General features: G+C 34.5%; 1 protein-coding gene across 6 annotated transcripts in view; it reads right to left on the bottom strand.

Annotated features, from left to right (window-relative positions):
- Positions 1 to 15,974, bottom strand: part of LOC117108720 (cadherin EGF LAG seven-pass G-type receptor 2-like) — a 115,462-nt gene extending 99,488 nt beyond the window's left edge. For 4 of the 6 annotated variants that reach the window (XM_033250834.1, XM_033250836.1, XM_033250833.1 and 1 more), the window contains exons 1-2: positions 10,823 to 14,009; positions 9,426 to 10,196 (exon numbers count right to left, since the gene is read on the bottom strand). In XM_033250834.1, the coding sequence (XP_033106725.1) occupies positions 9,426 to 10,196; positions 10,823 to 13,742 (3,691 nt within the window). In that variant the 5' untranslated portion in view covers positions 13,743 to 14,009. Of the gene's footprint in view, positions 1 to 9,425; positions 10,197 to 10,822; positions 14,011 to 15,418 lie in introns of those variants that run through there. The other 2 variants (XM_033250832.1, XM_033250839.1) reach the window with 2 other exon arrangements.
- Positions 15,975 to 17,629: the final 1,655 nt, after the last annotated feature.

Here is a 17,629-nt window from a genome sequence, read left to right as displayed (position 1 = left end):
GTGCAGATGATGGCTACCAATACTATTAATTAAAACAGAACACATGAAAGACAAAAATATTTTAAATACAGTACACTAGATTCTAGAACCTAATATATTTATAAGCCATGGTTTTATAGGTTGTTATTTCATCACTACAGTAGGTGACCAGGGTTTAAGCTGGCCAAAAAACTTATTTATGGATATGGCTAATTTGGTATGAATATCATTAGCCATATACAGTACTGTAGAAATGCGATACCAAAACAAAACAGAATATAAGCAATGATAGCTTCAATTCCATTAGCTTTCTGAGTAATTTTGCATGAAAATATTTTACAAACTTCAGCTTTCATTAGGATTTAGCTATTTGGTTAATGACACAGCTTAAACTTCAGGTGACTAAAATTTATAAGCTAAATATTTACCTAATAAACAATGCCATTATATGTTCATACTTTTATTGTAATGTTAATTGTCTTTTTCTCTATTGGCTGTATAAGATAATTTACAAGCATACGGTGCATAACCTCTTAAATGGGCAAATATGGTATGCTAACACGAATGAATACACTTAAAAGCAAGTAAATTAAATATTGTGTTGTAAAGCATGAAATGGAAAATAAACTATAGAATGGCTGATGAAAACTGAATAAACATTCAATGTTATTGGTATTGTGGTGTGTGTTAATATAAATATTGAAAATATATCTTATTTTACATATTTTTTGTTGTAAAGAATGATTGATTGATGAAATGATTTAACATACACTAGTACATTTCTATACCCCAATTTGCCAAATTACTATGAGTCAATTTTTCCTAAATAATGTAGTACGATCTTCTTATGAGCCCAATGGGCTTAATCTCGGGATTAAGCCCATCTTGAATTGAAGCCCCCTATTTAGTTTGCAAAATTAGCCTTGAAAAGAAGCCCGTGGGCTTCTTTTCAAGATAGGGATATTGCTAAACCCCCTCAAAGGCCCAAGATAGCAGGCTTCTTTTCGAGAGTACAGTACATACTCTGTACATGAATTTCTAAAAAAACAAAATAAATTGAAAACAAGCTTAGTTTATAAAGTAGTTTAGGTGATTTAATGCCAGTTAAATATACTTCATGATACAGATTGATGTTACAGTGGCCTTATCTATTGTTTCATAGTACAAATTCACAAAATGTACAGCATTCCTTTTGAAAAGAAGCCTCCCTCTATATACTTTGCAAAAGCAGTCTCGAGAAGAAGCCCACCTCGAGAAGAAGCCCACTCCAAAAGAAGCCCATCCAAAGTTTGCAAAAAAAAAAAAAAAAAGCTCAAGGCTTCACTTCCAGGTTTTACAGTATTACATGTAGAGTACATTCAAACGAAAAGTATATACGGCAGAATAACATCATTCGTTAAGACACTTTATAGTAAGAAACACAAACATGTACTATTCTTAAGAAGTCATTGAATCTCTTGAGGCAGTGGAGGCTAATTACGATGTACGGTAACTGAAAGGGGAAGTTGGGAAGGTAAGATGAGAATGATAATTATGTGAAGAGCTAGCTCATTTTAAGGTGTGAATTTTGCCTCTGCTCACAAGGCGAAGAAAATAGAGGCACTTTACTCCAAAAAGAAATATTATTACTATTAAACATGGTGCCAATAAGCTGATAAAAATCAGGTACTAATTGTAAATAAAATGCATAATTATGCAGTTATAATAATAAATATTAATATTTTCAGAATTCACAAATTTATGAAATATAATAAAAAAACTAGAAACATGAAATGTTATATTGTAAAAATATACAGCTATATGGTAGAAGGGGTAGAAGAGGGGACACTATAAAAAAAAAAATTTAAAAACTAGTCATGTAAAGCACCTCTAATTATGATGTATATTGTAGAAATGTGCGCTATATAAATGTTAACCAACTCGCCAACCTGCCATTCCCTTAGCAGCAGTCAGGAATTCTATTAATAGTTGTGTGAATTCATTTTATATGCAAGTAAAATCTATAGCTAAAACTTTGGACAAAACAAAAGGCAGCGAAAAATCGCCAGTGTCCAACTTAGACCAGTGGTCACACCACCTTGGATCGTAAATTCTTGATTGCCACTAAACCCCCCCCCACCCACATTAAGTTCATAGATTAGTTAAGGCTAAGCTCTTGTTTGTATCTGTTGGCATGGCATTTTATCCATGTTGTATCTCTCCACCCAGGACAGCTGTATGAATGGGTACATATTGTTATATAGTATGAATGGGTACATATTGTTATTAATATGGTAAGAGCTTTGAATTCCAACAAGCTAATAATCTGTAGTAGCTGCAAATTTACGGAAAATACTCCTCCGGGAAACTTAGTAGTAGATTGCATGTGCTTCATACAATGACAAGAGACCCAGAGCAATAATGTGAAGAGCATAGGCCTTGACATTATGCACTGCAATATATAGTAGAACTGACATAATTACTGAATCAGTAATCACTGGATGTCATCTGTGAGAGTGAATATTGTATGGTATGTAAAAGCCAATCCTGGGCACTTAAATAAAATTCTGTATATTTTAATAAAAAAAAACCTGATGATTAGCAACAAATGATACTGGAAAATCAATCAAACCTGCCATGTACTGACCTACAGTAGTAGAGGGAAGGAATATGATGTCCCCAACGATAGGGCCAATCTCCCCGACAAGGATGTAAGTGCACACAATCAGAACCCCTCGGAAGAGGTCAGGGAGAATCACTGAAAGCTATTACAATTGCCCTCTTCCCCCCACCCACAATGATTTTCCTAGTACATTAATACAGTATAACATTTTTATTATATTTTTTAAAATGTTGTTATCCAAAAGTAAGAGGAAATTATGCTCTTTGTTTGTCTTTGAAGCTTAGTAAAAGTGGGGTTGTTTTTAATAATAAATAAATTGTGTTTTTCACAGGATTTCAACCCCAGACCCCTGGTCAGTATTTGAAGGACAACATTCCACAATCCTAAGAGCCTGTATCAATTTTTATACATACAATATTGGAACACAGAACACGTACCAAAAGCAGTAACATTCCCACAAAGGAACTGACCCGAGGCATTGTGAATGTTATGGCATCGTGTCTATCGATTGATCAAAGTTCAATGTGTATACAATGTAAACAGATTGCAATCTTTCATGGGAGAAAATGATAGCTAATTGGTTTGAATGGAATTAAGAGCACCTAGATGGCTGGCAGGAATGGACACATGGGGTTAGCTGTGGTTCAACGTGTGCTGGACGACACCATTGTAGAAGCAATGCCATGCCTCAGGTCTACTGTACACTCTCGTATGTGCTGACCACTGGCTAGCACACATTAGACTGACAATCATGTATTATATATTATATATCATTATCACTGGAGGAATATGTATGGTATTTCCTTGACAGATATTAATTTCAAGTATAATTTGCTACAGAACTAACTTAAGAGAAAAACATATTGTACCTCTTTGACTAATAAATTTATAGCTCAACATTTGAGTGGTTAGTTTTGTGCAAAGTATATAATTATTTAAAATAAATGTAAATTATATTAAGTATTGGAATTATTTGGGAATGATCATAGGATAACACATTCTAAACAGAGTCATTTTAATTAGAATATTAAGGATAAGGTTTCAAAATTAAGAATCAATTTCTCGATTAAACTCAATAAGGTGCGAAATCAAAATTCCGTGTTACAATGAGACTTCTTAATCGCTGGCTTAAAGGACGCTTGATTCCCTCCTAACTCACTTAAAAACAACCTCTTCACATCGCCTACTGCTATTGTTCTGCGAAGAATGGTAGAATTAGCTAGCTTTGTTGGAACAGGTCCCATTCACTTGTTCATAATCTACTTAGAATTGTTGTATTACCGCAGTCAGGTAGTAGCAAGGGGTCAAAGGCTGTGCTAATGATCAAAATCCATCAGGCATTGCCAGAAAATAACAATTTATCACCAGACTTGGATTTCTCTGCTGCGGTTTACCTTACAGTACTTACTGTACAGTCTATTCTGTCAATTTTTATAGCCAATACAATATCTTCACCTTAATAGAGCACCCAACACAAAGGCTTGTAAAAATGACATAACTCAACTTATCTAAACAGGGATCTTATCGGTATCTACTCTTGTGTCCTTATTGTGTTGATAAATAATATTATGTCCTATCTTTGCGAATCTGATACTAGTTTCTACAATACAGAATTAGTAGCAAGTTTTTAACACGGTGTTTATCAATTGTGTAATGATATTTGAAAATCTGTTGATGATAGCCATAAAAACCAACTACAGGCCTAATATAATAATTATAATTGATCACATCAAAAAGTGGATATGGTAATCAACAATACATTACAATCCTTACCGTTTAGTCTTAAAATTTAATAGTCCTACAGACAGGCTGTTTATAGGTCTTATTCTCCACATTTTTTTAATATTAAAAAAATCTGATCATATTTTATAAAGCCCAATCACATATTCAAACACCCATTCAATGTCTTTTAGAGTATTTATTTGTAAACATATATTAAACTCCAGAGGCAGGCTTAAGTAATTTAGCAAAATACGCCCTAACTAGCACTAGTAATAATAGAGTACTACAGTTTTACATCACGATACCATGTGATACTACTCCGTTGCTATTGTTGCAAAATGCGTTCAACCCGACGCCATTTTCGCCACTAACAAACCATTGGTCCCAATTTCTAACGTAATTATTAAGATGTTTTATCTTAGTTTTTCTTTGTAAATTTTAATTGATGATTAAATGTGTGTTCGATAACTAATATAATGCGAGCTTTTGTGTTTTTAGTACATTTTGATGGTAAAATATTAGATTTTAAAATGCCTATTCCAGAAAGCCTATGCAGTCATTCAGGTGTAATGAACGGTAACCTACGTCTGTTGACAACAGAGAGCGCCACCACTGTGGTTCTCTATAATATAATACACGTGGAAATGTTTATTTGTTAATTTTGCAATATTAAAAATGCATACTAGTTTCTGTAACTATACAGTGTAGTAGAAGTGTAGTAGTTAGTAAGCTTCTGTATCCTTTGAATTCAATTTAGACAGAAGGGTTGAAACAAGGTCATTTCATTTATTACCTCGCATTAATTTAATAGCATTAATATTCCCTTGGTCTACGGTAGCGTCTAACATAATGAACTCCTGACCGTGTTGCTACGGTAACTAGGAGTTCTGGGTACACTGGAATTTTTAGTTATCATTTGCTAAGATGCACTCCAGTTTTCAGAGGTTAAAGGTCTCCTCAAACATTATTGATTAAAAAATTTTAACAGTTTTAATTCACAAAGAAATTTGAAGCCAATAATATAGGAATGTTATGATTGAATCCATTAAAGAGATTAAAATTAAGCTATTAGTTAGTAGTCAAAATTAAAATTGATTTGAAAATTGTTATTTTTAACTATTCATAATAAAACCCATGTTTGCTGTGTTAGTAAAACTTAAACAAACATGTTGCTACCAGAAATTATTTAACGCTCAATTTATAAACATACTGAATAGATTCCAAATGTATTTATCCTTCAAATTAATTATAAAACCCAAATATCCATTAAACAGCACCTCAAATGAAACAGTGGTTATACATATTTGCATAATTATTGAATAAGAACAATTGTTCATTCATTTTGTAAGTAATTTCCCAAGTAATAAAGAACAGACCAATTCGTTAAAGCAATTAATCACGTTGTTAATTCACTTGCAAATGCAACAAAGACCGAAAGCCACCTAGTAATAATAATATTAGTCTATAGAGTGTTATGTGTGTATAGCATACAATATACTTATCAGGTTGGTAGCTTTGCCAGTGATGTGAATGTAAAACCCCTTTGTTAAAGGCCTTTCAATCTTGGAGTTGGCGGGGTAAAATCAATAAAGAATCAGTCTCTACAGGCTTAATTTTTGTTACTAAATTCTACCACACTAAACAAGCATTTATTTTTTTCCGAATGGAAAAGTTGTTGGAATTGTAAAATGGGTTGTAAAATGCAATAACAATATCTAACTGAAATATAAAACACTACTAGTGTAGGTTCTCCCTACAAAAAAAAAAAACTGGGATAAACAAATAACTGTACATTGTAATTTCCTCAAGATTTGATAACTTTTAAATTTTGTATAAAGAAATAAAAACTGTCTTAGTGGGAATGACATTGGCTAACTTTTAAATGGCCTGCCATCAAACAAAAGAATCAAATTTTTTTCAATTTGCTATTTTTTCAGGCTAGGGTGTTATAATACATTAGGCCAAATAAAATAAATTGTTACAGTAGTAGGACCTGAAATTATTTTTTGGTGAGGGTATTTACTATTTGCTTTTTACTATCCTGTATACTCATAGTTAACAGGCTGGTGAATAGTAAAAAAATTTAAAAAAATTTAAAAAAAGTAAAATGATTCTTTTTAATGTATTTCTGCCTTTTTGTTCTTACATTTTTTTTTTAATAAAAGAAGTAAAATGATTCTTTTTAATGTATTTCTGCCATTTTTGTTCTTACATTTTTTTTTTAATAAAAGAAGTAAAATGATTCTTTTTAATGCATTTCTGCCATTTTTGTTCTTACATTTTTTTTTTTAATAAAAGAAGTAAAATGATTCTTTTTAATGTATTTCTGCCATTTTTGTTGCACATATTCTTAGGCTTGACATCATACTTTCAGATAGTCATTATTTTTATTGTCCAAGGAAAAATGAACATTTTTTTGGAAAATAGCAAAAAGTAAATTCATTCATGAGGCTCCAAAATTTAATGAGGGTGGGGACGTAAACTAGCAATTAATTTTATTTGGCCTTATATAAATGAAGTCAATAAAAATACCCATAACATTATTTTTAATGACATTTCATCTAAAATTTATAGCTTAATGTATACCTTACTGTTGTTGTGAATGTGACCTTTAAACTCATCCAGTCTGTACCCATGGTGGCTAAGATAATATTTGATGGTGATCAGTATCGCAGCTAGAGTGTTATATTACAGAAATAAGTGTGCTTACTGTTATGAAGCTTCCTTATTAGCATGGAATAGATTAGATTTATTGGTTCATTCCGTTAACAACAATTGTTCTTGAACAAAATATATTTTTTAATACCATATTCAAATGTGCTTTGGGTTTTGACAAAATCCTAGAGAAAACTATATTGTATAACTATAATAAATATACCCCTTCAAATGGGATGAAAAGGCTTATTTGGTTAATTCCTGGCCCTAATGAGAAGAGAACAATACACAGGCTATGATCACACAATGTATGAGCAAGGCCAACCCAGACCTAATTACCCTAACAAAGGACAGTAGTTTGAAAATTCAAAGAAACTCTGAACAACAAAGGTAGGCCAACACCATACTACTTCTACATAGTAACTCCATAGAATGAACATTCCTCTGAATAATGATAGGGAGGCCATGAATTGATGTTTCAAACTTTATTGAATCATCTTTAGGAATAGGAGACTCCAGTTTGCAGGAAAAAAAATATTGAAAAAAAACAGAACCTATTTTTGTGGTGAATAATCAAGTAGAAATCAGCAAATTCTTTTGGTTTTTGAAAATGTCCCTACGTTGTGGATGAGTAAAATTGTAAAGAAACCTGCGTAACACACAGTCAGAAAAATCTTTGTTTGATGACGACAATTTTTGCATTCTTTTTTTATTGTATATATAATAATTTTACACCTGCCAACCGTGGAATAAAAAGTATGCTTAATATAATATGAGCGCTTTTGTATTGTTACTAAGATAGTTCCTTTTCTGTTGGTACTGGTTCCTTTTAACATCGTCATCAGTCAGAAAAAAATCCTTCAAATATTTTAAACCCACGCAACAGTCACAAAATTGCGTTTTTAAATTTTTTTATTTTTTTTTTTAACTGACAACAATCAAAATGTTTATAAAAAAGCCTATGGTATTAATCAGTAGAGCTTGTGATGATACAAAGATCTTTTTTCTTTTTGGCACAACAGTGTGCAATGGTCTACCATATACTGTAATCAGAGACAATTATCTATAATATAGAATGCATAGCTATTAACTTCTAGACAATTCTATACTGAAGAACAGTTATTAATATGTGGTTCAGACATAAGATTAGGAGTAGATTTAACTGATTTAATCCTATGTTGATTTTAATATCAATAAAAATTTGACAGTATATAAGAATTAATCCTGATAATGAATGGATTAGCTGACCAAGTTCGAAAGGGAAATGGATATTTACTTGAAACTATCGGACCAAGATTTACGATACCAACTCTTGGAAACTGCTAGTTACGGACGGTGTGTTGCTGTGGAAAATCTCCTGAGGAAAGTTATTTTTAAAATTCATAGCTATATCTTTCAAATTCATAACATCAGATAAATTTCGAAATAAATTTAATTTAATATATTTAATAAGTGTCAAAACATAATATCTACAGTAAAAAAGTGATACAACTGAAGATGAATAAAGTTTAAAACATTAAATCATGATGTGAGCATGTACTATATCACCTTTTTTTCAGTTTGTTTCATTCTATCATTATATATACAGTATTATAAGTATGATATACTATATTAAAATATATTTTAAAAAATATACAGTATTTCTCTTCATTCTAATTATCAAAATCAACATTTTTTAGTTCTTTTTATCTTTATAACTCGTCTAAAGCAATAACTGGATTACAGAAGATTTACCAACTGTCGAACAGATAAATGCAGTATGTGTGTTGTGTTTAGAATAGAAATCATTATACCCTCATTACCTTCTCTGCTACCTCCCAGTCACACCTGCTGGGGTCAAGACTTTAAATATACAGAACATAGCACTGGTGCAATAACACCATTGCTTACCTAGCTCTAAGTGAGGTCTAACACCCCTGATGTTTGTAAATCATTTTCACATTTTCTGAAGCATTTGAAAAAGTTTTAAGTTAAGCCCACTACATTTTAAATTCAGTTATTTTTTAGGTTTAAAGTTTGTTTTGCTTGTAAATATTTCAACTAGACAGTTACCTGTATGTTTTTTGTTTATCTATTTATATATTTATCCATTTACTTATTTAATTAATTTAGGCAATACAGTAAAAAAACAAACTACAATGATGAAACAATTAAACCTTTAATAATAATTAGAATATAAAGAAATTCACATCAAAAATATACCAATGCAGGGAAGAATAAACCACACAAAACAACAAACACAACAAAACAAAAAATATGAAGAGATAGTTAGTCCTCTTAAAGATAAATAACTTCACCATTTTACAATTATAACTGATAACATATACTTATATTTTGTTTAAAGTACGAGAGAGTATAATTTTCAGGCGGTATAGAGGTGCCATGCTCTTAACATTTGCTCTCTTGGATTAGTTGTGTTATGCACTACTGGCTGAAGAGAAGAAGGAAAATGAAAGATAATTCTTACCTGTGACTTTGACAGTGAATGTAACGACACCGGGAATATTCGATCCTTCTAAATCTGGATTCAGCTGGATTCCCCCTGTCTTGCTATCTAAGAACAGTATGTTATTTCGGTTCCCATCAACTATATGGTACGTCAGTGTATCAGCAACGTCTGGATCTCGCGCTGGCACATTGCCAATGGTTTCCCCTTTAGGAAAATGGCCGACATAATTATTAAAGTAAATGTCAAAATTTTCAATCAATGGTGCATTATCGTTAACATCATCAACATAAACAGTTAAAAAAACAGTTGTGAAAAAGGGTTTAGAAGTTGCCTTTAACGATAAAGTGTAACTACTTCTGGCTTCATAATCAAGATATCCGTTAGTTGTTAATTCTCCTGTATAAGCATCTAGGATAAACAAATTCTCGACTGGTTCATAAACAATCTCGTATGTGATGATGGCGTTAGATCCTGTGTCAGCATCAGTTGCCTGGACGATTCCGACAATGGATCCTATATCACTATCCTCCGAAATATGCATCTCAAGTTCATCAGTCCCGAACGAAGGCATGTTGTCGTTTACGTCCAATAGTGTCACAAGTACTGGCACCGATGTCTCACGCATACCTCCATCTTTGGCAATAGCTACGAGGTTGTAGACAGGAACCTCTTCACGATCTAATTTACAGACTGTACATGTGCGTATGATACCACTAGATGATTCAATTTCAAATTTACCATCACCATCATTACCTCCTTCAAATGTGTAAGTTACAGCCCCAAACGTACCTAGAAAGAGTACATGATTAATTAGAAATGATACGAAAATATTATTTATAACAAAAATACTACAGTATGTTAGTACTATACTGGTACTGTATTGCAACATTTAAAGTTATGTGGTCAGCAAAAAAAAATGAACTAAAAATTAATCATAATCTTTGACAAGTTATAGAATTGCAGGTTAACAACTTTCACAGACCAATAAAAAAAAATTGTTTCAATGATTTTAGTAACATTGTTTCAATGATTTTAGTAACATTTTATCAAGCAAAACAATATTGAATAATTACTTAGAATCACAGATATTAAAGAATATCTTTAAACAAATAGAATTTTAAGGATTTATCTTAATTACAAAACTGTTATATCAAAAAAATCTTAATCTTTTAACCATGTGATAAAATCTTAAGCAGGAGCTATTTTACCTCACAAGGTCATAGTTTTTTTTAATCATATTTCTATTTTCTCCTCTGCCTGGTAACTGCTTTTATGAAATGAGAAAACATAATTTTATAATACTTTTCCTTGCTTCCCCTTAATGGTTTTACAAAAACACACTAGATATAAAAATATTAACACAGACAGTACAATGTGTACCTAAGGTGGCACGGATTACTACTTGGAAAACTCACCTTCATCTTTATCACTTGCCGATATTTGAATCACACTGTGTCGGGAGCTCACATTCTCAAGGATCTCAGCTGCATAAGAGTCCAGCCGGAAAACTGGATCATTATCATTAATATCAGTAACCGTAATCTCTACATTTGTAAATTTTTGTTTGACAGGATTCCCATGGTCTCTCGCTTTTATGCGTAGACTATAACTTGTCTGACTTTCTCTGTCAAGAAGCAACTTTGTTTTGACATCACCAGTGACTGGGTCTACTTCAAATGTCTGCTCCAAATCCATTGAATACTCAATGCGGGCATTCTCCCCAGTGTCACCATCAGTGGCCATTACACGAACCACTATGTGGCCAATAGGAACATCCTCAGGTACATTCACACGATAGGGTGCTTGATTGAACACCGGAGCATAGGTGTTAGCATCAGAAACATTAATGAATACAGTACATGTGTCTGATAGTTGGCCATCAGATGCTTCAATGGTCAGAGCAAAGCGTCTTTCTTGATTATAATCCAAACTCTGGAAAACGAGTATCTGTCCTTGGTTTTCCTGTGTCCGGATGCTAAATCGATTGCGTAAATTCCCAGCAGTTATCTGGTACGATACATAGTTATCAGAGTCGGGGTCCTCAGCTGTAATCGTGATCACACGGGTTCCGGAATTTGCATCCTCATCCACAGTTGTATCATACCGGCGTTCAGGAAATGTAGGAGGGTTGTCATTAACATCAGTGATTCTGATGATGACAGAAGTTGTTGCACTCAATTGAGGATCACCATTGTCTACTACCCTAACATTGAATCTGTACTCATCAATTGTTTCTCGATCTAGTTCCGAGGAAGTCGTTATGAACACTCTTCCAGCAACAACATCAATCGTGAATGGAAAGTTTGGATCAACATTTTCTATACTATATGTTAATCTCCCATTTTCGCCTGAATCCTGATCGAAAGCATTAATTTCCATTACTTGGTGGCCAACATTAACACTCTCTGACACAGCTTGTTGATAGAGGTTTCCTGTAAATGCTGGTGCATTATCATTAACATCAATTACATTTACAATAACACTGGTGGTGTTTGATAATGACTGAGCACCACTATCCAGAGCCTTGACAACAAGACGATGAGTATTTTTCATCTCGTAATCCAGCTCCCGGATCAAAGTCAAATCGCCATTTAGACTATCAATCATGAAAAGTCCTTGGTCATTTCCACTATATAAACTGTACCGTATCTCTTGGTTGCGATTTAAATCTTTATCAGTGGCACTAATTTGCAGCAAAACCTGATTTTGTCCAGCATTTTCCTCTACATCAACTTCATAGTTTCTTTGAGAGAATTGCGGACTATTGTCATTAACATCCAGCACAGTTATTACCACCTCTGCTGTACTACTATGAGATGGATTCCCATTGTCAGAAGCTTGAATATTTAAAGTATATGTTTCTATAGTTTCTCTATCCAACTTCTTTCTTGTTGTAATAGCTCCAGAACTTTGAATGGTAAAGACATCATTTGGAGGTTCAGGATTTAAAATTTGGTAAGTAATCTCAGAATTTGGTCCATAGTCACCATCTGTGGCATGAACGGTTGCAACAGTTGTCCCAGCAACAAGACCTTCTTCAACCTGTTCGTGATAATCATGAAGTTCAAATTCTGGCGTGTGATCATTTTTATCTAGTACATTAATCGTTAGTATAGCCATTGCAGAACCTGGTGGATCGCCTCTGTCTGTTGCAACAATCCGGAATTTATGTTCAGAAATAAACTCTCTATCCAAAGTTTCCAAAGTTCTCACAATACCATCAGTAGGCCCAATCGTAAATTTTGAGATACTTCTTACATCTGCGTATGCTTCCATACTGTATGTAAGTTCCCCTGCAGGTCCCGAGTCGGAATCTGTGGCAACAATGGTTTCAATGATATATCCTGGGTCTTCATTCTCAAATACACTTCCACTATATTCCTGTTGTGCAAAAACTGGATTAGAATTACGTGTCGACCTCCTAACTCTCCTTCGTCTTGACTCATGCCCAATGCCTGAGTTGTGGTTATGGAATCTTTTTTGTGTAGGATCTTTAGAAGTTTCAGCTGAAATTGTCAATTTGATTGGAATAAGAAAGAGACTATAATCTCTTGCAGCATTGCACTGTGTACCAGCATGCAAACCAAGACTATAGTGCATCTCCACATATTTACTATAATTAAGGCAGAGCTTCTGTGAAGGCCATGCTTTCAGTTCACCAGTAAGAGGATCCAGAATCATTCCAATGTGAGCACCATAATGGTCTAAAACAGAGTACAGCAAATCAGAACATTCCCTAAGCGATGCCGGGAGGAAGTCGTAAAGGGGTACAATTGGTGAGCCAGGCATCCAACAATTTCCTGGAGGATAATTAACAGTTATCATATGTTCTGTCATTGGCCATAACTGAGAGTCTATTTCTCTTTGAAGGTATGAATTTGCTTGTATGTTTGCCTTCCAGTGACAGTTCTTTCCATGTACATGTACTGTTACTGGAACAAGAGAATAAACTGTTGCATGATTTTCTAAATAAACTTTATAATTACTGTTAGCAGTTCGTTTATTTGTAGCTTCAATATATATTGTGAACGGATTATTAAATTTTGGCAATTGATTTAAGCAGTCAATTTTTCGTTTCAGGCGTAATTCTCCTGAATGATCTGATAAAGTCAATAAGTACTTCCCCAAACTGGAACTCATTTTATCAAAAATAGAGTAATTCCAACTGTCACCAACGGTGGCATTGAAAATTAGTTCATCGACGTCCATCGAGTCCGAGATATGAATATTATATCCTACACTAGGGCAAACATTTAACACAGTTAATCCTCCACACAAAAACCACCATAAGTAAGGCAGCCTGTAAGCGAAAAGCCGCCCACGGTGGTACCCCATTTTGCCTACCGATAACGAGACCTACCACCAGTACTTATAGTTCCTCCATAAGCTGGCGTCCGAACGCTTAAAAATCAATCGGTTATGTTCTCCGTTTTCGACTATAAAAAATAAGACACCATTCTTACGTTGCTGCATCCATATTCACAACATACATATAAGCCATTGGAGTTTCAAATCCAGGTTTCAATGTTTTTAACGGTTTAGCAGTTCTCGCACTACATTCCCAGCAACAACTCGTAGCTTCTTGTCTTGTATCCAAGCGTGTGTACTTCGAACTTACAACAGTTGGTAAAGCAAGTACAAACTGTAGAGGGCGCTGTCCCAGTTTCAATCTTTATTTGATAGAGACTTTCTAACAGTGGTATCCAAAATTATTCACAATATGTGTATGAGGGGCCTACAGCTGATTTATTTGCAAAATATTTATTGAGGATAATATATTCAATGTACAACAAACAAAAGACATTGAAACAAAGTACATTGTTTTTCAATAAGGTCCTGACTTAATATTGGATTATATACAACTTGACGAAAGAAAAAAAAATGATCTCAGATTTTTAATTTTCATGTGTACAGTACTACTTTTAATTTTGCAGTTTTACAGTTTGCAGGACCCAGGGCAGGGCCCCAATAGTCAAAATATTTAATTGATTGGGCTTAACCTGGATATAATGTAATTATTAAATATTGTGCTTTTTATGAGAGAAATAGTTTAGATATTTCGTATTAAAATTAAAATTGCTTAAAAAATGTGGTTTTTTTTTACTAATCTTAACATTTTATTTCAACAAACGAGTTACCAAATTATATTACTATATTACCTATATTTATATTTAATTGTGCTTTTTATGAGAGAAATAGTTTAGATATTTCGTATTAAAATTAAAATTGCTTAAAAAATGTGGTTTTTTTTTACTAATCTTAACATTTTATTTCAACAAACGAGTTACCAAATTATATTACTATATTACCTATATTTATATTTAATGTACAGTCTTAAGTTCCAGGCCATATAAAAATAAGTCTTCCCCCCCCCCCATCACCCCAACACAGAGGAAGTTAACAACTTTTGGGTCCCTCGCCAGACAAAATAGACTTTCAGATAAAATATATTTAAGACACTTTTTAAGAACCATGTCGATTTACTATTTCAAATTAAGTAACGTGATCAAGTCGTTCCAAGCTGTTGACACCAACCACGGGCCTACATACATTTTGTAATCCCAAGTTGTTTCAATGTCAGCCCCACTCATTCTCTTGTATAGGCCTACAAGACCTGCAACATCAACTAAGATAGGCCTTGTAGCTGAAAACAATGGCCAGATAATACCAGACGAGTGGTTCAATACTCCGCTCCTCCGCCCAAAAGGGATACATTTATCTCCGCCCAGGCGGGGATCCAGTTTACCCTGACTACGGTATCGCACGGATGGGGTCCAGGGGTGGACAGGGAAGTCATGGCGGCGCCAGGGGGGCAGCAGGCTGCTCCCACCGGACAGGTCAAGCTCCCCCCCCCCTTGGACAGAGCTCATCGAGTGGTTAGACTAAAAAAAATAGGCCCACGCCAAGCCAACAAATGTCTGTCACAATCAGAGAGTGTCATTTCAGGCCATAATTACTGTTAGCAGTTCGTTTATTTGTAGCTTCAATATATATTGTGAACGGATTATTAAATTTTGGCAATTGATTTAAGCAGTCAATTTTTCGTTTCAGGCGTAATTCTCCTGAATGATCTGATAAAGTCAATAAGTACTTCCCAAAACTGGAACTCATTTTATCAAAAATAGAGTAATTCCAACTGTCACCAACGGTGGCATTGAAAATTAGTTCATCGACGTCCATCGAGTCCGAGATATGAATATTATATCCTACACTAGGGCAAACATTTAACACAGTTAATCCTCCACACAAAAACCACCATAAGTAAGGCAGCCTGTAAGCGAAAAGCCGCCCACGGTGGTACCCCATTTTGCCTACCGATAACGAGACCTACCACCAGTACTTATAGTTCCTCCATAAGCTGGCGTCCGAACGCTTAAAAATCAATCGGTTATGTTCTCCGTTTTCGACTATAAAAAATAAGACACCATTCTTACGTTGCTGCATCCATATTCACAACATACATATAAGCCATTGGAGTTTCAAATCCAGGTTTCAATGTTTTTAACGGTTTAGCAGTTCTCACACTACATTCCCAGCAACAACTCGTAGCTTCTTGTCTTGTATCCAAGCGTGTGTACTTCGAACTTACAACAGTTGGTAAAGCAAGTACAAACTGTAGAGGGCGCTGTCCCAGTTTCAATCTTTATTTGATAGAGACTTTCTAACAGTGGTATCCAAAATTATTCACAATATGTGTATGAGGGGCCTACAGCTGATTTATTTGCAAAATATTTATTGAGGATAATATATTCAATGTACAACAAACAAAAGACATTGAAACAAAGTACACTGTTTTTCAATAAGGTCCTGACTTAATATTGGATTATATACAACTTGACGAAAGAAAAAAAAATGATCTAAGATGTTTAATTTTCATGGGTACAGTACTACTTTTAATTTTGCAGTTTTACAGTTTGCAGGACCCAGGGCATGGCCCCAATAGTCAAAATATTTAATTGATTGGGCTTAACCTGGATATAATGTAATCATTAAATATTGTGCTTTTTATGAGAGAAATAGTTTAGATATTTCGTATTAAAATTAAAATTGCTTAAAAAATGTGTTTTTTTTTTTTACTAATCTTAACATTTTATTTCAACAAACGAGTTACCAAATTATATTACTATATTACCTATATTTATATTTAATGTACAGTCTTAAGTTCCAGGCCATATAAAAATAAGTCTTCCCTTCAACTAAGATAGGCCTTGTAGCTGAAAACAATGGCCAGATAATACCAGACGAGTGGTTCGATACTCCGCTCCTCCGCCCAAAAGGGATACATTTTTCTCCGCCCAGGCGGGGATCCAGTTTACCCTGACTACGGTATCGCACGGATGGGGTCCAGGGGTGGACGGGGAAGTCATGGCGGCGCCAGGGGGGCAGCAGGCTGCTCCCACCGGACAGGTCAAGCTCCCCCCCCCTCCTTGGACAGAGCTCGTCGAGTGGTCAGACTAAAAAAAATAGGCCCACGCCAAGCCAACAAATGTCTGTCACAATCAGAGAGTGTCATTTCAGGCCATCTAGAGGTTCCTATTCTTAAAAAAAAATTCATTTGGGAGAGAGAACACCCTCTCAAACCCTTCCCCCAGCTCAGGCCTACCAACCCAAGTCCCCCTGTCGGATAGCTCAGCCCCCACCCCCCAGAAAGTATATCCTAGTGCCGCCACTGAGGCGGGGTCACTGCCATGAGAAAAGAGCGTACATTGTGGTTGTTCTGTCGCTGGAAAAAAAAAATCAGAAGGGAAGAAAGGAGGGGTCTGGGATCGTCCTTCGGATTTTTTTTTAGTTCAGTTATATAGATACTTGGAAATGCACTTGACTGCATTCTGACGTCTATATGCGTAATGAATACACTCCGAATCAATAGTTTTACTCTACTTTACTATGGAAAATTATTAATGATGATAAAGAGGACTGAAGACGATGATGATGATGAGGAGGAGGCAGCGTAGTACGGTACCTGTGCAGTTACCGGGTCCTTTGATGTGGAGTGTCAACCGAGGCCCGTAGCCTGAGTTACGGTTGGGGGTTTGGCAATATTTTCGTCGTCGTCATTATTATTTTCAATGCACAAAGACGACGGAAACAGTAATTTTCAATTGTACACAAGTTATGTTATATGATTTGTGATATCTGTTTCGTATAGAAAGTTATAGGAGACCCACAAAATATCAGTTCAGGCATTCGTTTACTTCTAAGAATAACAATATATTAAAAAG

This window comes from Anneissia japonica, unplaced genomic scaffold (genome assembly GCF_011630105.1).
Source record: "Anneissia japonica isolate Jap-2015-1 unplaced genomic scaffold, ASM1163010v1 scaffold128_len593404_cov183, whole genome shotgun sequence".
Taxonomy (NCBI): Eukaryota; Metazoa; Echinodermata; class Crinoidea; order Comatulida; family Comatulidae; genus Anneissia; species Anneissia japonica.
The sequence above is the reverse complement of the archived record's forward strand: the minus strand, read 5'-3'. Positions and strand labels throughout refer to the sequence as shown.